General features: G+C 43.0%; 1 protein-coding gene across 14 annotated transcripts in view; it reads left to right on the top strand.

Annotated features, from left to right (window-relative positions):
- The window catches only part of DOCK7 (dedicator of cytokinesis 7), a 108,746-nt gene that overhangs the window by 65,215 nt on the left and 20,046 nt on the right, over nt 1–23,485 (top strand). For 6 of the 14 annotated variants that reach the window (XM_081011721.1, XM_081011718.1, XM_081011712.1 and 3 more), the window contains exons 19-38: nt 173–259; nt 431–662; nt 1,704–1,868; nt 2,514–2,683; nt 4,791–4,883; nt 6,479–6,568; nt 8,564–8,659; nt 9,859–9,999; nt 10,168–10,281; nt 10,927–11,097; nt 12,272–12,411; nt 13,830–13,999; nt 15,232–15,386; nt 16,256–16,438; nt 17,395–17,530; nt 18,835–18,931; nt 19,631–19,648; nt 22,366–22,462; nt 22,674–22,808; nt 23,071–23,223. In XM_081011721.1, coding sequence (XP_080867847.1) covers nt 173–259; nt 431–662; nt 1,704–1,868; nt 2,514–2,683; nt 4,791–4,883; nt 6,479–6,568; nt 8,564–8,659; nt 9,859–9,999; nt 10,168–10,281; nt 10,927–11,097; nt 12,272–12,411; nt 13,830–13,999; nt 15,232–15,386; nt 16,256–16,438; nt 17,395–17,530; nt 18,835–18,931; nt 19,631–19,648; nt 22,366–22,462; nt 22,674–22,808; nt 23,071–23,223 — 2,643 coding nt within the window. The remainder of the gene's footprint in view (nt 1–172; nt 260–430; nt 663–1,703; nt 1,869–2,513; nt 2,684–4,790; nt 4,884–6,478; nt 6,569–8,563; nt 8,660–9,858; nt 10,000–10,167; nt 10,282–10,926; nt 11,098–12,271; nt 12,412–13,829; nt 14,000–15,231; nt 15,387–16,255; nt 16,439–17,394; nt 17,531–18,834; nt 18,932–19,630; nt 19,649–22,365; nt 22,463–22,673; nt 22,809–23,070; nt 23,224–23,485) is intronic. The other 8 variants (XM_081011724.1, XM_081011722.1, XM_081011720.1 and 5 more) reach the window with 4 other exon arrangements.

The raw sequence follows: 23,485 nt of genomic DNA, 5'->3' as shown, positions 1-23,485 counted from the left end.
TATTCTGATCCCTTTCTTAGACAGCAAGCTTTAAAAGATGTTCATATCTTCCATGTCTAATATTGAATGGAGTGCCTGCTTTTGCTAGACCTATCTGTAATTGATATTTCTGCTTTGTCATTGTAATCAGACTCCTGAATGCTTTTATTATTTGCTTCCTCCCCACCCTCAGGTGCCCCTGCCTGGAATGAAGTGGGTAGATAACCATAAGGGAGTTTTTAATGTAGAAATAGTTGCTGTGTCATCTATTCATACACAGGTATGTATTCATAGCAGTCCCTACAAGAGAAAGGCTTGAATCCAATCTAGATATAATTTCTCCTATCTCTCTCACTCACAGAGAAATGTATTTTTTGTTTAGACAAAATATATAATTCACTTTTGAAGTAACATGGCTTAGTATATTTTGTTGGGACTTTTGTCTATGCAGGACCCTTTCCTTGACAAGTTCTTTGCCCTTGTTCATGCCCTGGATGAACACATGTTCCCTGTGCGGATAGGCGACATGAGAATTATGGAAAACAACTTGGAGAACGAACTGAAGAGCAGTATTTCGGCACTGAATTCCTCTCAGCTGGAGCCTGTGGTGCGATTTCTCCATCTCTTGCTTGACAAGCTGATCCTCTTGGTTGTACGACCTCCTATCATTGCTGGCCAAATAGGTATTTTATTTATGCTTGGGTTTTTGAAAACATGATAGACCTTGGAGCGAACCCTCCCTACTGCATTAGTTCATCCACACTTTAAACTGCCATAATTACATGTTGACGTTTTGTTCTTCATGGACATGTTCAAGGATGTTTTCATTGTTCACCTGTAACATTTGGGGCTATCATTGATTGGAAGTCTCGATGAATGGAATTAGGAGATGTTTGGAGTTCACCATGTGTGTGTTTCTGTGTTACTCTCAGTAGAGTACGCCAGAGCTGGCTTGACGTTCAGTGCCTTCTCCTTTGTACTGTAGTGCGGATAATTGAAATTACTATGAAGTCATCCCAGGGACAACAATATATTATATTTGGCCAGTTATGATACATGTAACACTTCCCCATCCATCACAATACCTTTTCATATGTATCCCTTATGTATACTTGTTAGCTATGGTAGAGGATTGAAATGGAAGGGAGCTAAACATTTTGACTGCGACGGTTAGTGATTTCCAGTTGGTGTCCTTTGATCAGTGGGGGTGTCCATTAATGGACGAGGAGGAGAGGCAATTTCTTTCCTTTTGCCACTCCTAACACCTTAAAAAAAATCAGCTTCAGGCAGTTGAGAGATCTTCCAGAACAGGGTGGAAGGTGGAATGGGGGGAAGTGTAGGGGAAGGAAGAAGTGACAGAAATTATCACTCTTCCTATTCCGTTAGCAAACACCTCTGCTGCATCTAAAACCTTTTTGTGACCACAGTGCACCAATTTGGATTCTACTCTTTCTGGTTGGCATGCTGCCTGAACCATTTCTTACCCAATTCCTTGTTGGAACTTATAATTTATGCTATATAAACTATTCAGCATCCTAGAAAGTCTTAATAAATCAAGTGCTTGCTCTCCCCGCTAAGGGTTAAATTTCATAATACTTAAGCTACTCTGGAAATGTTTTTCATGAGAAATGAATGTGGGCTTAGCTTAAAAAAAAAAAAGCTGTTGTGATAGTGAGGTTACCTATATTGATAAATGCTGAACTGCTTGATTTATTTATTTTTAGTAAATCTGGGTCAAGCGTCTTTTGAAGCCATGGCCTCTATTGTAAACAGACTCCACAAAAACCTCGAAGGAAACCAAGACCAGCATGGCAGAAACAACCTCCTCACCTCATATATTTATTACGTTTTTCGCTTGCCAAACACCTCTCCCAATTCACCATCTTCAGGTGGGTTCTCTTTTTGGGGGGTAAAGATTGGAACTGAGGGGCATGCTTCTCCAGGTGTTAGTCGTCTTGGAGTTTGTCAGAGGCTGAGCCTAGTTTTAGCAAGAGAACATGTGAGTTAGTTGACAAAAAGCACAGTGCACACAACCATCGCTTGGATGCACCAGAGTCCCTAATGCTTCCCAGTTTCCACCTCCACACGGTTGCTCCCCATCTCCTGTCCACCCATGCTGAGTAGTCCCACAACCTCAAGGAACATATTTCTAGGGGATACAAGCAGCTTCAGCTGGAGTGGGTGGTGTCAGAAGATCTCCCTTCCCTTGTGGTTTGTTGAATCAAGGCTCATCTGTTCAGGCTCTTTTCCTCACCACTGAGTAAGTGCAGGCATCTTGATGAAGGCACTGCATGAATTCCAGACCAGCTGGGGCTTCCAGTGCCTCCTTTGAAAGCTTCAAAGGCAATCATTTTCAGAGACCGATGGGAAGTGAAGGCAACACAAAGGATGACTTGAACCCAAGGGACCTGCCAACAGCACCATTGAGGACGCTGTGGAAGTGACTGGTACTTGAAGTGGAACTAGTGTTGGTTTGGTATACGGTATTCCGCCTCATGCCTCCTTGTTGAGTTATACTGTGCTTCATTGTTTAGGTTCAGGTGGCTTGGGAGGATCAGTCCATTACGCCACCATGGCTCGTTCTGCTGTCAGACCAGCAAGCCTAAACTTGAATCGCTCCAGGAGCCTTAGCAACAGCAACCCAGATATCTCTGGCACTCCAACCTCGCCGGATGATGAAGTCCGATCAATCATCGGGAGTAAGGTAGGATTGCACTTAGCTGAGGGTGATAGCCCAATATTTTTAATTCCTAAACCCTATTCAGGTAGTTAATCTCTTACATTTTCAAACCCCACTGAGGTCCAGGCAGTGTTATCTGCCCTAAATTGGATGCAGCTTGTACTTTAAAATGTGCCGCGATGTTCTTGCTTGTTCAGGAAGGCAGCGCTCAAAGGGTGTTTGCAGTCGTTAGCAGGTTACTTTTCAAGGTGCTCTACCTGTACAAGGACAAAGGCAACGAAAGAGCAGACTCTTTTATTGTGAAGTTCTGACCTTTACTTTTTCCTTTCGGTCCAAATTATTTTATGAGCCACTTTAAAAGCGTTTTACACCCAGTTACATGAAAAATCAATCGAAGGCACTTTATTTTTTTAAGTCATCGCCCCGTTTGTATAAAAGGGCAAGATGGAAATGGAAGCACCAAGGAATTTAATAATTTTTGAATGATTAAAAAAAACCATTTCACCCCAAAAAGTGACACGTGTTGTTCTTATTAAACATTAAAGGCTTTGACTGGGAGAGCTCAGAATATTTAAGTATCCATTTGATGGTCTTGCTAATTAAACCACCTTGACCTTTTTGTGAAATGCCTGAGGGAGTGATGTGCACATGGAATTTACCTTGGATATGATAAGTTTTATGTGAGCTGCCTGGCCTTGAGTAATTTGGCAATAAAAATGGATAGAAGCTTTCTTACAGAAACATATTCTGCTTTTTAATAAGCTGGAAGGAGTAATGCGACAGCCTGGCAGAGATATTGTAAAACTCTGGGGACATCAAAATCAGTGGAAACCCTCAATTTTGCTTTGGAAGTGTCATGATTTCTTTCCCCGACCAAAATCTGATTTGGGGCTTTTTGCTATGCTTCTGAAATCCTGTTTTGCTTTAGAAAAAAATATAGATTGGGTCCAAATTATGGATTGGATTATTTCAGTTCCTGCCCTGCACCCAGGGGGTGAGGGAGTGTGAGGTGGGAGCTGGGGGAGTGGAAGGAGGAATACAATACAAGGACATGATTGGCACTCAGACTGACCAATGGATTTTTAAAAGGCAGGTGGAACACCAACCAACCACAAACTGCATCTTACAGAAATTTTGATTGCAGGACTGTTCTTGCCCCAGCTGTTGAACTTTATTTACTGCGAGTTTCTAAACTCCTAAGAGTGTTTTCATATTGCTTCATGGTTTATAAATTTTGACTCTGAGACCTGGATTGTTTATTCATTATTTATCTGCCAATGTTTGGTTCAGGGACCTTTGGTCCAAGTATAAAATGCCAACAGGATGGCTGTAGCAATTTACAGGAGACTAGAAAACTTTTGAAACAGCAATTTGGGTGCATCTGTGTGCAGATATCGATTTTTGTGTGCCCAGAAATGTATGTGGACAGGTTTCATTACTCTGAGCTGGTGAAGAGAGGCCTGATGAGGCTACTTTCTTTGAAGTAATAAGATAAAATCCTTGTTATACCAACCGCTCAATAGTCTCAGTGGAGAGGTTATGTTAAGTAATATGTTTGAACATTGAATATGTAAGTTTATGTTTAAAGTCAATGGCTAGAACAAACACCATTAGATGTACTAAATGTTTAATGGTTCTTGTATTTGTTTAAAAACTCACAAAAATGGTTTCTTTAAGATGTAATCAATGACCCAAATTCAGGCAAAATTAGCTGCTCCTAAATCTCACTGAAATTTATAAGACAAGTTTAACTGCAACTCATTTATAAGTTCCACTCATTTCAGTGTGACTGACTTTATTTGGATCTGGGCCTATAGTTACAGCATCATACACATATTTATGAGTGCTTTTCTTATATATTTTTAAAAATCAATAAAAAAATAGGGAAATTTGATAAGATGCCCTTTATTGAAGACATCCATCTTTTTAGCATGTGAGCGCGTGTGTGATGGGGAAATGAGAGAAATAACCCTTTGGACTAAAACGTAGGTAGTTTTAACAGTACTAATTGTATGGAATACACTCTGGGTTTCTTTGAAGGAATTGATTTTCTCTGCGTTTTCCTGTACTGTGTGGCATGCAACATGTAACATTTCTTTCCTTTCCCTGCTGCTTTCTGTTATATGCCCAGGGCTTAGACCGCTCCAATTCCTGGGTAAACACTGGTGCTCCAAAAGCTGCCCCATGGGGATCCAACCCCAGTCCAAGTGCAGAGACTACACAGGTGGTGTCTACATTAGAGCTTTCTTCTTGCCTTGGCTACTATTACCTTATAGAACATCTTATCCTCCCGAGTTTACACTGTGGTCTCCTTGACTTGCCTTTATCTATTTTGAAGAGTTCCATGTCCTCATTCTCCACCCCCAGCACCACCACACTGCATGAAAAACCACCCACTTGCCACCACTGTTTGTCCTCGCTTTGTGTTTCAGTTGTTTCTGGGTTTGTGAAATGATGATGCTATATAATTTAATTTCCTTTCCCCCTTTCTTTATAATCTACCACTACAAAAATTCTGAATTGTTAGGTGACACATATTCCTAATGGAAACATGTACTAAGAATCCCCTCCCCCAAATATAAGTTGTTGTTGTTGTTTTGGTAACATGCCACTTTTCCTTTTCACCATTTTCATAATGCATTTTTTCCCCTCATCCACCCCTCCTCCTTTTGTCATGTGAATAGGTGACCGCAATTAAAACGGCATTGTTGTGTATGTTAGATCTTAATCTCAGCTAATAACATTTGGATACAGTGGGGAGGGTGTCATAAGAGATACCTTTGTTGCAAAGTATGAAATATTTGGAGTCTTGACACTGTAACCTTATAGGTCTTGACACTATAACCTTAGCTGCTTGCTTCTTAACACTGCATGATTATTGATTTATTGGATATTTGTACCAACAAAGGAATGGGTTGAAGTCAGTTGAACATACCTCTCAGCTTTATCTACAAAAGCAAAACAACATCTTTTCAACCCCAAACAAATCTGATAGAAATGAACATCATTCTAGCCAAAAAGCCGTCAAAATTAAAACCAGATTTAAGAATCAAAAAAGTCACATTTAGTGCAATAACCATTGGTATTGGATTATACTTTGGAGGTAAGAACCCTGCATTTGTTTAAGCTGGAAGGAATGGCGCTGATATCTTAAAGTACACTGTTTTCTTAATATATACATCAAGAGAATATAATGCTGCTACACACCAGTTTCATGCTTTGCAACAATACATATCTTTATGCGAAAACTTTGCACTTGATTTTAAAGAAGCCTGAGCCCTAAACCCTGCAGATGTTTTGCTAAACAAATTGCATTTGAGACTTTGTAAGCCATGGCTTATGAAGTCAGGGTCAAGCTCCCCTTCTCTTCCCTCTCCTCCTCATGCTGCACAACAGCTTTGGTGTAAAGATCCTGGTTTTTGTATCAAAACCGAGGAACTCTGTCTTAATGTCGGTTAACAAACAAGGAAAATAAGCCGGGATTAGATCACATCCTGACTTAGTTTCTGATTTGTTAATGAACATTAAGCCAGAATTCCACAGTGTGGGTGTTCATTCAGTGGTTTCCATGCCCAAATTGGATGGAGGTGGAAGGGAAGGATGCTTGGCCCCTTCACTCATTCCCAGCTTCATATATCTTGTCTTATGATTCCTCAAATGATTGTCCGGACTGGGCCTTTATTTGACAAGATGCACAAAAGAATTTGATACCTGGATGTTTCTGTTTACTTTGTTGATGTTCGTAGCCCCCAAACTGCAAATGTCACCTGCAACCAACTTTAATGTGCTGTCATCATTCATTCATTTCCCACTCTGTAGGCCACAGACCGAAGTTGTAATCGTATGTCTTCGCACACAGAGACGTCAAGTTTCTTACAAACATTAACAGGACGGTTGCCAACTAAAAAGGTAGATTTTAGTGAAGACAATTTAAACATTGTATGGAAGGCAGGGAAGTTTTAAGTCATTATAAACCATTAAAGCCATCACACTTTAGTGGGTTCCCTGCCTTTGTGTCTTGATTTTGAGAGTGCTGAGTCAGCTTAGAGCCAAGGTTGCTCAGTTAAAAACCAGGGCTTTAGGCTGTCATAAAACGTTTCAGAAGATTCACTTATGGTTTCAAAAGAGTTCCCCTCTCCAATTTTAAACAATTCTCTCAAGAATAGTGCAAAGATTTAAGCAGATGCGCAAGAAATGTGGGCTCTGCAGTGGCTCCCACTGGCCATTTTCTGTCTTGGTTTTTCACAAGTTTTGGAGTGAAAGATGAGAGCTAGAAAAAACTCCTGCCATCTTTTCCATCATCCTTCCCATTCATTCTTTACTTCTTCTAAGGGAGGGGAAGAGAAAATAGCTAAACTTTTATCCTGCTAGGAACCTCCCCAAGCAGGTCTTTTCCACCTACCGCAACGGAAGGTAGGGGAGGAACAAACAGGAGCTCCTTCCTGTCAAGTACCCTCCAGGGATGAACTGTTTCCCTCCTCTGCCTCCTATCTTATTCCAGGAGGCTGTTTGTGCTTCAGAACTGTATCTTACATTTAGCTTCAGCAGCACTCTACCCACGTGCCAAAGCATAAATTGCATTTTTAACATCGCTGAGGGAAGTGTTGTTCTAATGTTGCAGGGGCCTCATGGTTCCATAGAATAACAGAATTGTAGAATTGGAAGGGGACCCTGAGGGTCATCTAGTCCAACTCCCTGCAATGCAGGAATCTCAACTAAATCATACATGTCAAATGGCCAGCCAACCTCTGCTTAAAGACCTCTCCTGTTCTGTCTTATGCCCCTCTGGTAAGATCAAAATGAGAGAGAGGAGCATGTTGTCAGAAGCAACTGTGATAGCATGATTATGTTCACTCTAGCAGTGTCCCTCTCACCTCCCCCAGGCTTAGGAATGAACTACTTCCTTATGAAAGCCTGATTTTTAAAAATGAAAAAAACAACAAAACATCCCCACATAATTAGCTGTCAATTATGCCCCTTTGTGGTGCCAAGATAAGAAAAACAAGAGGGAAGGCAACAATTCACGAACCAGAAGAGAGAAGCTCATGATGATTTATTTAGCCTAATGCCTTATGTTTATAATCTTTGCCAGAATCACAGAGCAAATTATAATTTGCTTTGATAAAGTATCATCCTGTGTACCTTAGAGGTTCTCTTTTTCTTGATTCTGTTAAGAAAAGGCTAGGCAAAGTGTTTAAAACTAAAGCAAGCATTTTGAGGGAAAGAGAGTGATATTTTTTAAAAAAATAATCCCACTGATAATAAAATTCTGGACCAAGGTGATGTGAAATATTTCTCACACACAGTACACACTGTGGTCTGATGTTGTTCCCCAAGTATTTCATCAAAGTACATTTACCATTCCTGTTCCCTTCACACTCATTGTTTTGCTTACTCTCATCCTTCACTGTGACTGTGCTCGGACATAAATGCTTAACCATGATTTAGCTTTATGAGAATGAGCTTGGCCTCCCCCTGGACTCGCCACTTCTCCACTTTTTAGATTAAATACAGTTTAATACGTCATTCAAACCTTAAACTGGTTAATCTTAACTATGGTTAGGGAAAAGAAGCCAACTTCATATTTGTTTCTCTCAACCATAGTTAAGACTTAACCACAGTTCATCCATGTTTGAATGACACAACAAGCTTTGCTTAATTATAATAATAAAAAAACAGAATCAAAAGCTTCCAGATTGCTCTGTATCTCTGCATTGGGGAAGGAGAGAGGGTTCATATGAGCTAAGGGAAGCTAGACTTGTTCCTTTAAGTCTAATAATGATTTAGTATTATGTCCACACCAACCCTGTGTGTCCATTGTTACTGTTGTGGTCTTTTTTAATGGATTGTGTGTTTGAAAATTATCATGCAACTGATACCGAATGTGAATTTGAATCTGGCTAGCTTTTTCATGAAGAACTGGCCTTACAGTGGGTTGTCTGCAGTGGGAGTGTACGTGAGGCAGCTCTCCAGCAAGCGTGGTTCTTCTTCGAACTTATGGTAAGAGAACAAGGAAATCTTCTTCATTTTCTCTCTCTTCTGTTTCACCTTAATTCCACTGATTTCTCAGGTGCTTGTGCTAGTGCAACGCTTGAAATGCCCTTGAATAATTCCGCTAGGTAGTGTGAATTAGAGATGAGACAGGACCTTGGAGGGGAGGGTGGCAGATGGCTTCTCAAAAACAGTTTTGCAGAGTCCTCTCAGTGATGAGAAGGGGCTCAGAAGAGTGTAGAGAACTGTTTGTGGGGGCATCCCCATTGCGAAGGCAGCTGTGAGAATGCTCCATGACTTGGCCTTCTGTGCTGCAGCCATTTTGTTCAAGGTGCTGTGGGTGACGATGGTCAGCATGGTTGGGTGCTGCCAAGGACTACATTCCAGGAGGGGGCCTATTGCCCAGCCCCTGTTATTTACTATCTGTTTATGTTCACTTGTTTTCCCCCAAGTGGGCATGAGCCTTCATCTTCCTTCTGGCCAGTGGTTCAGATTGGGCCCAGAGTGAGAGGAGGAGTGAATGGGGAACAGTGATGGTGGTGGTGAGAAGCGAGACCACTCTGGAAGGAGATACCACTGAAAGCCTCTTATTCAAGAGCCCCACAAAATTTGGATCCAGCAACGGTTTCATTGCTCACTCTTGCATTGTGGCAAAGCAGGGAACAGGTCTTCTATTTGGCTCTGTGGGGCTTTGACTTCACCGTGTAGGAAGCTTGTCCTATACTGAGTCAGACCTTTGGTCTATCTAGCTCAGTATTTCATACACTGACTGGCAGCAGTTCTCCAGGAATCCAGACTGGGTACATACCAAGCCCTACCTGGGGATTGAACCTGGGACCTTCTGCGTGCAAATCAGATGCTGTACCATTGAGCTATGGCCCTACTTACTGTGTAATTTTAAGAAGAAATAAAAAGGGAAAGCATAGCTCAGAAGAAGCAGCAGCAGCTTGGGCTGGGAGCAGGCACACACACACACACAAGAAATTTGAGAGGACAGGATGTATTTTGCCCCACTTGAAACACCAGGAAATGTTTAGAGGTGAAAATTCTGCCCCTCACCAAACAGGATGGATCTGTAGCTATTGCTGTGACTGGTTTGTGTTAAAGAAAGGCATCAAATCACAGTGCTATCTATCCATGGCTGATTTTTTCCTCCCCACCCTCTCCCCTTACAACTGACTGCAACTTATAATATATGTTCCCTCCAGGTAAAAAGTATGGTGCATCATTTGTATTTTGCTGACAAACTCGATGCTCCAAGGAAGAATCGTTTTCCGGAGCGCTTCATGGATGACATAGCTGCTCTGGTCAGCACAATTGCCAGTGATATAGTCTCCCGGTTTCAGAAGGTAATGGAAGAAGTTCAGCTGTGCTCTTGTCAAAATTTTAACCGCTGATTCTGAACGATAACTTCCAGATGACGCAAGACAGATTCTTGGATGAGGGCCTTAGCATGAAGCCTCAGTGTTTATCTCTGTTCCTTTCCTTTCATTCCCTTCTGCCCCACCCCAATGTAGGATGCTGAAATGATTGAAAGGCTCAACACTAGCTTAGCCTTCTTCCTAAACGATCTACTCACTGTTATGGACAGAGGATTTGTCTTCAGCCTTACTAAGGTGTACTACAAACAGGTAAAGTCTCCGGATAAAAAGAGGTAGGGATGGGTTGGCATGAGGTGAAAGCAAAGAATCTTTGGAAACTGCAGCAGGGAAGGGGAAAGGAGGAGAGTAGGAGGAGAAGGAAAGTTCATCTCTGGAGCAGAATTCGTAAGAGCAGATGACTGGTGGAGTGACAGAAGCTTCACTTTCAGTTGTCAATTTGAAGCTGGTTCCATGGCATTTTCAGGGGAGGCCAGGGCACTCGGCCAGTTTGCCATCTGATGGGAGGGCATTCTACAGAGTGGGTGGTGCGACTACCAAAATGCCTTCTGTCTGGTTCCCTGTAGCTTCACTTCTCTCAGTGAAGGAACCACCAAAAGGCCCTTGGAGCTGGACCTCAGTGTCCGGGCTGAACGATGCGGGTAGAGATGCTCCTTCAGGAATACAGGGCTGAAACCGTGTAGGGCTTTAAAGGTCAGCACCAACACTTTGAATTGTGCTCGGAAATGTACTGGGAGCCAATGTAGGTCTTTTAGGACATGTTATGTGGTCCTGGCGGCTGCTGCCAGTCATCAGTCTAGCAGCCGCATGCAGGATTAATTGTAGCCGTAATTTCCGTGCGGAAGTGGCTTCTGGTGGCCTGTAACTCTTTAACTGTGCTTTCCCCGTCTTTACAAGGTGTCATCCAAGCTTTATTCCTTACCCAACCCGAGCACCCTTGTGTCCTTGAGGTTGGATTTCCTCCGCATCGTCTGCAGCCATGAACACTACGTTACTCTGAATTTACCATGCAGCCTGTTGACACCCCCGGCCTCCCCATCACCTTCCGTGTCTTCCGCAACATCTCAGGTGAGCAGGGTGCCTAGAAAAGACATTGCTTGCCTTGTGGGAAGAACAACCCAGTGTGTGGTGGCAGCACTTGTAGAATGAAGTACCTTTTCCAAGTACTGTTCTGCTTTGAATGTAGGTTGTCCTTTGGTGCTCATATGTGTAATCAGCATCCAGACTCACTGAGGAAAGTGCTTTAAATTATATGGGTGCTGGACAACCAGGAGAACAGAGAGTCTCCTGGGGAAAGGAAAACACCATTTTTGCACATAGCATGTCTGTCTTTACTGGATAAAGCCAGCCAGGTTGACTGGCAGAGGACTAGATGGTACAGCACTCACCAAGCATCCTAAGGTCAGTGTCCACCACGATAATTAAGAGCCAGTCACCTTTTTCCACTTGTGGTAGTCATGTCCCGTTGTGATCAACTATTGGGTAAGAAGAAGAAGACAGATTTATTCTTATTGCACTTAAAAACTATATATATATATATATATATATATATATATATATATATATATATCAGAAAATAGAGGTAATTTGTCTCATGTGGTTGTTGCAGCATGCATACTCTATGCAAAATGCTGTAGAGCTTAGATAATTCCAATTTTTGAAAGACTGTGAACCCCGTGCAATTCATGACCAAGCTTACCTGTTGCATACGAATTAAATAAGGTGAACGGAAAGCAAATCTATATTGCACATTTTAATACCACACATTATTGGAACAGTAAAATGTAACTCACAACAGGTATACTATATGTACTGAAGATAATTTAAGCTATTTGTAATTGTGTATACTGCTTGTATATTTCATGCTCCTTGACTTTGTATTTAAGTTGTTAGGAGGAGGAGGAGTATGGAAAAAACTTTATCCTAGGGATGTGATTCTATATTCAGAGGTGTAGCTCATGAATTGGGAAACTTCTGGCTTCACTTACTGGAAATACAGAAAAATAGAGAGCAGTGTTTGTGAGAGCAGAGTGTGTGTGGAGTCTTTCGGAGTTCTGTAAATAAAAGTCTTAAGTATGTTATACAATACTCTTGTTTCCGGTTGCTCCAGCCACATTTATAGGATTACCAAATAGTCTGTTCGTAAAATGTAACCTGTCCGGAGGACAATGCAGTCGACACGTTGCAGTCTGAAGTACATACAATAAAACTTAACAAAGGTTGGTGTTTGTTTCCATAACAGAGTTCTGGTTTCTCGACGAATGTCCAGGACCAGAAGATTGCAAATATGTTTGAACTGTCCGTGCCTTTCCGCCAGCAGCACTACTTGTCAGGCCTGGTGCTTACTGAGCTGACTGTCATTTTGGATCCTGATGCAGAAGGGTGAGTTTTACAATTATTCTGGGCAGGATGGAATAATTCAAAGGAGATCTAATGTTTCACAAGCAGGGCTGCGTTCAAATGTGATATTAGAGGGGAAAGAAAGGAAACAGGTACTTCCTCAAGTCCCAGCCACTCTCAAGCTCAGCACCTCTGCTTTGATTGCTATCCAAAGATCTTTCCTACCAGAGCAACCTTTTTATATCAGTATTATGAGGCAGCCATGTATATACAGGGTGAGAGCGTGGGCTTCTCCATAAACATAGTCACTTTCATGCTGTTTCATCTACCACAAGATTGAATTCAGTGCTAGTTCTACTGAGCATAGACCCACTGAAGCTGATGGGCATGGCTAATTTAGGTTTATTAATTTCAGCAGGTTACAACCCATAGAGTCAATGAGAACCCTATTGATGCATGGAGCTCTGGATCACAGCCAAAATGTGGTAGTATTAAGATTTGATTGCCATAGACCTGGATACTAATTGCCATAGACCTGGACACCGTTTCCGTTAACCCCAGCTACACAGGGGTGTGGTCCCTGCCCTCAAATCTGCCAGCAGATTTGCAACTCTGTAATTGGCTTACATTTATGTTATAGATAACCCCATCTGGCAAATAGGAGGTCTGTGTTTTTAACGTGGTTTCCGATTCCCCAGGCAGCCTGTTGTAGTGCCATTTAATAAAAGCACCTCTTTGCATGTGTGTAGTCTCTAGCACGTGGATATTTAGGTTGCAAGCCACACTTCCGGATAAAAACAAGTTGTGGTGGCCACCAGGGACTCAGGATGCAGCAACTAAGGCAAAGATGCAGAAGTCTGATAAGAAATTTACAAAATGGAGCAAAGAGGCAGGAAGTGTTAAGGGAGCCATAGCAACCAAGTATAACCAGCAGGAGAAAAAGAAAAAAAGGAACAGTAGGAGCATTGATAAGCAGCCCCTGCTCCCATTGACTGGGCTTTGGGGGAACCACCACTGGTTGTCCTTCTGCTTATTGACCCATTACTTTCACTATGGCGGTTGACTGAAAAGCATTTGCTCCATTGATCTGTGTGGAGACAGGAGAGAAGCACCTGTAAAACTGGTTCACACCTTCAGCTGTTGCAAAGGTGGTGGGAGCTAAATACACGTTTGAGGGCCACTAGGCTAATGTTAAAGGGTTTGCATATCAACAAATCCTGTTTCAGTGGTTAAACCAGGGGCCGTGAAATTGCCATCTCCATGACCGTGATTCATTTACCACTTTACTGCAGGTGACAAAACGCTGGCATCTTTTGATACAGGTGTGCAACTGTAAGACACACTGCACACACAGACAAATGCGGTATCGGTGAGCGTGTTGGTGTAGGTGTGTGTTTACCAAGTCTTATCTGCTCTAAAACTATTAACTAATCCTTCCAACCCTACTCGTATCTTAACAGTTTGTTTGGATTGCATAAGAAAGTCATCAACATGGTACACAACTTGCTGTCCAGCCATGACTCCGACCCACGGTACTCTGACCCACAGGTAAAGGCCCGGGTGGCTACACTGTACCTGCCTCTGATTGGTGTGATCATGGAGAGTGTGCCCCAGCTGTATGATTTCACAGGTATTTCGTATGCTTTTTTCCCCCTTTTGCATTAAGAAAAATGGCAGATTAACTGCCAGACATGTTGTGCTGCTGCCTGAGTGCTGTCTTTCACTTGAACAAGTAACTTAAAAACAAACAAACCAACCAACCAAGGGATTCCTAAGTGACATCCAGGAAATGAGTGCTTAAATCTTCAGGAGTTTGCATCAGCAATCAAATTTTGCATGTAGTCCCAAAGCTACACAGAATAGGATGTGTGCCAATGTCTTCTCCACTGACCTGTTGCTATCGCTGTTGAGTTCTTACTTGTTTTATTTAAAAGGTTTCTAACACACACACCCCTTTTCATCAAAATGTAATGTCAAGTTGGAATACAATCATATCAATAAATAAAGCACAACAAAAATAAAACCCACAACAATTGAGCTTTAATGGCAGATGCAGTCAGATCTGGGCCAATTAATCAGATCCCCTCAAAGCCTTGCTGAAAAAGATATTTAGTGGATAGTGGGCCTCATACAAGATGATAATTGGTTGGGCTCACTGACTGAAGTGTTGGGTTTGTCTGTACACCAGTATTTTAACAGGCTGAGAGTGCAAGATACAGTTCTGCTCTTTAAGCTAAGCACATCTAACCTTATAAATTGTCTGTATGGAGTCAGTGTTGGTCCCAGATTTTGAAAGGTCCTTGAGCAAGAAGTCCACTTTCCTGCCACTGTGTCCATTCCCTGTCCATTTGCCTTAGATCTCTGGGCCCAGTTTGTACCATAGCCCAGGAGTACACTTTTCCTTCTCCTTGTTCTTGTTACTGTTGGCATGCCTGAGGAGGCCAGGGGAACAGGCAACAGCAACGAGGAAGAGGAGAACTAGGGATCTCTAGGGGTCACAGTGGGGCACCAGCTAGAATGTGAGCCTTGGCAGCTGCCTGACGATACCAACTCCTGACAACAAACCTACAGTGCTGGACTGCATAGAATGAGGCAGGTTCATATGTTTCTATTGGCAAACTGTTTGCATGGTTGGTATTCTAAATCCAGGGAAAGAGGCAATGCTACACTTTCATCCAGATAATTTATGAGTGTACCTTGAACATAGCTTTACTTGCTCGCTTGCGGTCCAGTGTGAAAGGCATTATTACTGCTTAGCCTCCAAGTTAAACAATACTTAAGGGAAAATTTGGGAGGGTGGTAGCTGAGTGGGATAACCTTGTTGCAGTGGTGCTTCATTGGGACTGGCTTGTTTCTCTACAGAAAACCACAACCAGCGCGGACGGCCAAGCTGCACAGCAATGGAGGACTATGAGAGCGAGGGTGGAAGCATGATAAGCCAGACGGTTGCCATGGCTATTGCAGGAACCTCTGTCCCGCAACTCACCCGTCCCAGCAGTTTTCTCCTAACGTCATCGGTACAGAGAAGTGTTTTTTCCTCTAGAACATTGAACAGACAAATGTGCATGTCCCGTGTTTGCAAGGCAGCAAGAGTGGGTGGCAGTCCTGATCACAGAACAGATGGCACTACTCTCTCTTGGAACATAGAGGGTGGGTGGGAGGAGGTGACGGATAGATTGCGCTGCAGCAAAATTATCTCTGTTCCTGGGAGATAGTGGTGTAATAATAAACTCTTTGGCTGCACATCAAGATTTAAAACCTCGCTTCTCCATTGTGAAACACATGGGGGGGAAATGTATTTTTAGTTAAAATTCAGAGGACTTGCATTAGGCCTGTTCAATCAGTTTGAGTATTTTGGTGCCTACTGATGTCTATCCTGTGTGGATATTGTGTGCTCCTTTAGATGGCTTAGCATTTTATATTTGTTTTTTGTTTTTTAAATCTTGTTTGTTTTATACTTCATTATTGCAAATCACTTCAGGATAGCCGTGTGAAGCAATGGTTTAAATGTAGCAAACTAACTAAACTATTTAATTAATTAATTTTAAATGTATTTCTATTCCATTTTTAAATATATTTCTTAAGAAAGCAGATGATAGATAGATAGATAGATAGATAGAATTGAAGTGATATATAGTTCACAGTGATCCAATTCATGGCTATGCCAGTACTTAAAACCAGTGTAATAATTACAATAATGTTATTATTTATATAATTTGGCTGCCCCATAGAATATTTAAAGCACAATAAAACATACAAATAATAATTAATAGTTAAAATAAATTCAACCAGACTCCTTCCAGAAGAACAGAAGAGTAGCTGGTTGAGTAATATTCTAAATAGAAGAAGTGGTCCTGATTCTAACTGGCTCTTCCTGTGTTTTCAGACAAATAGGCAGCATTCAACATTTTCAGCCGAGTCAAGTCGGAACCTTCTGATCTGCCTCTTGTGGGTCCTGAAGAACGCTGATGAAAGTGTCCTACAAAAATGGTTCACGGACCTTTCTGTGCTGCAGCTTAATCGTTTACTGGATTTGCTCTACCTCTGTGTTTCTTGCTTCGAATACAAGGTATAGTAGCAGCAAGACAATTACGCTCACGTTTTTCAGAGAAGTGAAGCGGTACAGGCAGAAAGCAGTGTACATGTGTCCGATTGATGCGCGATCATGCACATGCTCGTCGCTGCCAGCCTAGAAGTGGCCGGAAAATGGGGCAGGGCAAGGTAGGCTTATTCATGCTCCGCCAACATGTGCAGGGGTCAGGAACAGCACCCTCACACAAAATGGTTGCCGCTGAATTCAGAACCACACAACCATTACTCAGTTAAAAGTAGATCTTCTAACAATGTTTCCTTCGTGTTTCTCACCCTTTAAGTCTCCACCAAACCAAATTCCCATCAGAAAGGGAAACTAAATTCCTGTTTTCGAGCTTCTGGAGTCTTTGCCCTGCTTTGCTCAGCATACAATCCTTGCTTGGGATTGTACCCACTGAACAGTCTTGAGAGCCAATGAGTTAGTACCATCTCCTCCCTGTTTGCTCGGAAGGGTCTTTCTCTGCTTTGCTGAAGGAACAACTGATTGATTCAAATTTCTCCATGATTCGCAGTTCTCTAGTTAGCCAAGCATAGGCAAGAAAGCAAACGTAGGATGATTCAACACTACCAGTGCTATTTTTCTAGGAAAACGAGGTGCCGGAACTTACCATGAATGCTTCCCTCATTCTTTTAGAATGACAGTGGTGTCCCACCTGAGAAGTGCCAGAACTGAGTTCCGGCAAGTTCCGACTGAAAAAGAAGCCCTGAACGCTAGAAATATATACCACTTTGTAGCAAGTTTAACTGTCTTAGCTTCTCCCAAAAGAAAGATTAGAAGTAGAATTTGTGGATACTGCAAATTCTGTGTGAGATATAGGAAGCTGCCTAAATAATTAGCTTTATTTGTGTATTAAATTATAATGGGCTTTCTTTGTTTTTAAAAAGGGCTGACTCTTGTTTCATGTTCCGACCTCTTTCTTGTGACCTGTTCAGGGTAAGAAAGTGTTTGAAAGAATGAACAGCCTGACGTTTAAGAAGTCAAAAGACATGAGAGCCAAACTTGAAGAAGCTATACTTGGCAGCATCGGGGCGAGGCAAGAAATGGTACGGCGAAGCAGGGGACAGCTGGGTAAGTTGACGCTTTCCTCTGACAGAAGGGGCTGAAATGGGAGGCCCCCTTCATGCACTGTGCTAAGGCGGCTCTGTGTGATTGACAGGGAGAGCGGCCGCAGTCCTCCTGCAAGCATTGACCTCTGCAGTGACAAGGCAGGCCAAGCAAAGCAAATCTGCCTTGTGCAGGCTCAGGCTGAATGCCAGAAAGAGGCAGAGCTTGGATGTTGCTTCAGCAGCAGTCGGCCTCCAACTGAGTCCTGTATAGGAGCAGTGATTCAGTCCGCTTTTCATGAAAGCTGCCCCATGCCAGCAGTCCTTTACTCTGACAGGGCAGGGGAAACATTGGTTGTACTGGGCCCTCTGCAGTGGAGCCCTCTGGAGTCAGCAATGCGACATTCCTTGATACTGAGCTAGTCTTTAATTTATGAATAGTAAACTATCCTGATAGTGTTAATGAGATATTATAGAACAAAGGTGGGGAACCTCAGACTCGAGGGCCAAATATAGCTCTTCAAACCTGTACATTTGGCCCTCAAGGCTCCTTCCAGGTGATGCCCCGTTCAGGACCCTGGCTCTCACTGCCCATACTCTGCACTTCTTTGCGTGTCCTTGCATTTTGATGGTTCCTTTTACTACAGTGGTACCTCGGGTTAAGTACTTAATTCCTTCCAGAGGTCCGTTCTTAACCTGAAACCTGAAGCACCACTTTAGCTAATAGGGTCTCCTGCTGCCGCCGTGCTGCCGGAGCACGATTTCTGTTGTCATCCTAAAGCAAAGTTATTAACCTGAGGTAATATTTCTGGGTTAGCGGAGTCTGTAACCTGAAGCGTATGTAACCTGAAGCGTATGTAACCTGAGGTTACACTGTATTTGGATGGAGGTGTGTATGTGTAAAACCAGTGTCTCTCCTCCACATTTTGTGTGCATGTGACTGAAATGTAGCCTAATGTACAAAGGGAAATGTTACATCTGTTGCCCGGCTCCCTTTTTTCTCAGGCCCCTGGTCCACCCCTGGTGTGTGGCCCCTAGAAGGGTGTTTATGAAGGAATGTGGCCCTCCAGTTGAAAAAGGTTTCCTCCTCCTGTTTTGGTAGATAGTGTTGATTTACTCACACGTTTGCTTGGAAGCTGGTTCATTTTGTATTGAAAGGATTAGTCAACACTGATGATAATTAATTTTAAAGTGCAATAATCATTTAATGTGAGGTTAACCATTCATTGTGTGCAAAGGGTGTAGTCATGATACCTCATTTAATTTGTCAAACACAGCAGTCAAAGATTAAAAAGTTAAAAGCAATTTTTTTAAACCTTTGCTTGGCAGAAAGAAGTCCTTCTGGGAGTGCCTTTGGAAGTCAAGAGAACCTGAGATGGAGAAAGGATATGACTCACTGGCGACAGAACACGGAAAAACTTGACAAGTAATGCTACCTTACCCATAATAATAATAATAAGATGATAATAATAATTTATTATTTATACCCTGCCCATCTGGCTGGGTTTCCCCAGCCACTCTGGGCGGCTTCCAACAGAACACTAAAATACAATAACCTATTAAACATTAAAAGCTTCCCTAAACAGGGCTGCCTTCAGATGTCTTCTAAAAGTTTGCTAGTTATTTTTCTCTTTGACATCTGGTGGGAGGGCGTTCCACAGGGCTGGTGCCACTACCGAGAAGGCCCTCTGCCTGGTACCCAAACATTTTAACGTTGAAATGGCCAGTTGGCCAAGATAGGGACTGCCTTGCTCCTCACAGTATGAGCAGGTCTGGACCTGAACTGAGATAGGACTAACCTCATAAGAATAGCGCTATCACACACGTGTGTTGTTTATTTAAAAGAACAGGAGGTTGCAATCCTACACCCACTTCCCTGGTAGTAAGTGTCATTAAACTCAATGGGACTTGCTCCTGACTAGACTTGTATAGGATTGTGCTGTAAGGGAAGATGACCAATGCACTGATAAGACGGCTATAGGATGCTTTAAGTTGCAGCCAAGAGTAACCAGGTGTAATTGCATGTGTGCCATCGGTCACTCCATTCTGGAGTTCTCCAAGCTGACTCCTCTCCTACCCTAATCCATCACTTTGATTATTTTCCCCACATGTGCTGTGTTTTTAGAAGCCACAAACCAGCCAGGTACTGTAGCACTGGTGTACTGCTGTGTTTAATTTTTTTCCCCTGTTGTGCATCTGTACTTTTGCTATGGCAATTCTGGCTTTTGGCGCTTGGCAGCAGCTTTGTATGCCTGCCTGTGACTTCAGTGGTTCCTTTTGTTGTACGAGTGCCTGCTGGGGTTTGAAATGGTTGGGGTGGGGTGTTGGTTAGGTGTAGGACTTACGGTTGCAACTTTGCTTGGCATGCTTTTTGTCTTCTAATAAGGCTCTGAGTGCAGGTTTTGTTTGACTGAGGTGCTTTGCAGAAGGTCTGTGGGTTTGTTTGTTTTTTGCAACATGACTTGGCTATGAAGTGTGAGGGTGGGTGGGTGGGTGCTGCTACAGGGTATCCCTTTTTCCCCCCATAGCGCTGGGCACGTCTGAACTTTGGTGTGAAAATTGCAGTTCCCTGACAGTCCAATTAACATTACATCTTTTTGATGTAGTCTTAATTTGATCCTGGTAAAAATTTTGGAGGTGTTTGGTTAAAGGTTCCACCAGCCGAAATGCAAAAAGGTCACATGGCGTATAAACTGGAGGCAGGAATAAACTAGAGATCTGTAGATCTCCTTTTAAGAATTCTAGAGCACTCTCCTTTTCAAAGCCTTTGCAGCACCTGCAAGACCAGGGCATTCACTGCCTTCTGTACAATTCAGTTTTGCCTAGCACAGTGTGAGTGTATGGACAGTGCCCTTAAAACATATTTAGCCCTGGAGATGTTCATTGTTGAGCAAGATCTCAGTCCAGCCTGCTGATGCATCATCTGCTGGACAGCTTTCTCCTTTTCTGCCGAAGGCTCTGTCCGACTCAGAAATAAATGTGGGAAAGGCGTGACTCAGTGGTAGTGCATATGCTTTGCATGTAGTAAGGTCCCAGGTACAAGCCCTGCCATCTCCAGGCTCTACAAAAGCTTTCTCTTCATGTAAGGACTGCAATAGAAGTTGCCCTTGTGCACGCACACACATCCCTAGAGGGAAGGAGGAGCTGGATGCTCCTAGTAGGATTTTTAGCAGACAGCTAGTATTGACCAATTGAATTATTATTATTAGTTTATTATCATTCCCTGCCCATTTGGCTGGGTTGCCCCAGCCACTCTGGCCAGCTTCCAACACATACTTCAGTGGAAGTCAAGTGGAATAATTAGGACTAAATTCCACTTTTCCAACAATGTGCCAGTAAAAATGATGTTGCTCGGTCTGTTGCTAGCAGTGCATATTGCCTGCTCCAGATTGGTGCATACAGTAGCATGTACTGCTACCATTTATGACAGATCATTGCCGGCTTTTGGGAAGCATGTATGGTGCATTATAGCACCACAGGACACCAGCAGGACGTTTCATACATCACATAGACATTTCCACTGGTAACTACTAGCTAGTAATGTTCGTCAGAAATTTATTCTCTTAGCGCCACCATGTGTTCACATCATAAAGTGCCATGCTGTCTTCACTGATGTAAAGATGAATAAAAAGATACTCATTTTCTTCAGTGTAGCCCTAGTTTCCCTTACCAAACTGTGTTTCTGCAGCACACTTTGTAATTTTAATCCTTTGCCTTTCATGAAGAAACAGTGGGCACCATTAGCAGGGAAAGGCCCCATAACTTTATGAAAGGGAGGATATATACAAATCGTGTTAGTTAGGATTCAAATAACTACTTCAGGTGTGCCAACTCAGACATGTCCAGGAGGAGCCATAGATCAGTGATAGTGCACATATTTTTCATGAAAGAAAAATCTCTTGGTTTCTCAAGAGAAGAGGGCTTACCTGAGACCTTGTCTCAGTTTGTCCATCCAGTGGGCTATTTTTCTTTGAAGAGCTGCCCCATTCCACATCACAAAATGCTGTTGAAAGTCTCTTCTGTTTTAGTAGGCTTTTGCCTGGTAGCACAGTAGGGACCCAAGCAACCTTCTGAATAGAAGTGGTTTGATAAGATTTGGAAGACCATAATTTCCTACAAACTTAGCAAGTGCAACAATCCCACTGAATTTTTTTAACAGTGCAGTGGTTTCAGTTTATCTTCAAGCTTCTCATCAGATTCCTATAAAATACAAACACACACACACTATCAGCTGTTAAAGTAACATCTCCTTAAGCAAGTGATGAGGAACCTGTGGTCCTTTGTATGTCAGTGGATCCCAACTCCCATAGGATCCAGCCACTGTGGTCAACAGTTAGGGATGATGGGAGTTGTAGTCCAACAACATTGGGAGTGCCATGGGTCCCCCACTGCTGTTTTTCTCTCACTGTACTCCCAAGCTTATCATGAACATGCTAATGTGGTTTTCTTTTTCTCTTTATCGTTTATTACTCTGCTCCTCATTTTGTTGCAAGCATTATTAGCTTTATTTTATCTTAAAGTTCTTATATCATGTAAGCCATTGGTCCACCCAGCCCAGTAATATCTGCTTTGATTGGCGGTGGATCTCTAGGTTCACAGGCAGAGGCCCTTGACCATAGGCCATGCTGCCTGGGCCCTGATAGGAGCTGGAGTCTGATAACATCTGGAGGGCCAGAGGTTCCCCATCCCTGCTTTAGCTGGTGATGCTAGGTGTTGAGCCTGTTTTTGATGGTTCCCACTGCTAAAGTGTTCTGTTAGAGCATGGTGATTATCTGATAAGCAATCTTATTTCTCCAGCTGCAACAAAAAGTTTCTTTTCCTCGCTTCTCCAAAGAAAATTTATTTTTAATGCTTTTTTAGATCGCGAGCTGAGATAGAACACGAGGCTCTTATCGATGGCAACTTGGCAACGGAAGCAAATCTGATCATTTTGGATACTTTGGAGATAGTAGTCCAGGTGAGAATGATAACCTTCCCAGTGCTCTGAATGCCTGAAGAACGGATAGTAGGCAAGACTAGCAATGCCCCCTGTAGAAAGTGTATTCTGAAATGGCCACTCTCTCTCCATTGCACATGTTCGCAGTGCTTCCCTTTGCTGTGACTTCTGTCTGCAACAGCCCTAAAGTTGACTTCCCCGCCTCTCTTTTTTCCATTGTCTTTGGTTACAGACGGTCTCCGTGACCGAGTCCAAGGAAAGCATTCTTGGCGGAGTGCTGAAGGTTCTTTTACACAGCATGGCTTGCAACCAGAGCGCTCTTTACCTGCAGCATTGCTTTGCTACGCAGAGGGCCTTGGTGTCAAAGGTGAGTGTCCTGAGGACAGGAGGGCAGCATGGAGTTACAATTTCACTTCAGTATTCAACTTCTTTTCTGATTTGGAAAGTGTTGGACCTCCACAGTGGTTTCCGGCAAACTGGGCTGATGATGGCCTCCTTTACTGGGAGCGGGCGCGCAACTGGGTCAAGTTGAGCCCACGATGATTGTGGTGCAATTAATTCAACTTTGTGTTGGTGTTTGGGGTGCAGCCACGACTGCTGAATGCTTGTCTCTCGCGCTGTCCTTCTAGTTCCCAGAACTGCTCTTTGAAGAGGAGACGGAGCAGTGTGCTGACTTATGCCTCCGACTCCTGCGCCACTGTAGCAGTAGCATCGGCACCATACGCTCGCATGCCAGCGCCTCCCTGTACCTCCTCATGAGGCAAAACTTTGAGATTGGGAATGTAAGTATAGCATGGGGCAGCAAAGCCCTTTTGCAGCCAAAGGGCCACATTTTATTCTGGGCAGCATTTTGAGGGCCGCATGCCAATGGTGGGCAGGGCAAGAGGGAAAAGTGGGTGGAGCAACAAATCTAAATTTTAGATTTGTACAGTAGGCTAGCTTTTGTACACAATTGCACATCCCTTTCTGTCCTCCATCCAGACGCAAGGACACATTCCATCCAAGCCAAAATACAAAGAGGGTGATGCAGGGCCAGTGAGGGCC

This window comes from Podarcis pityusensis (assembly GCF_964106645.2).
Source record: "Podarcis pityusensis genome assembly, chromosome: 6".
Lineage (NCBI taxonomy): Eukaryota > Metazoa > Chordata > Lepidosauria > Squamata > Lacertidae > Podarcis > Podarcis pityusensis.
The sequence above is the reverse complement of the archived record's forward strand: the minus strand, read 5'-3'. Positions and strand labels throughout refer to the sequence as shown.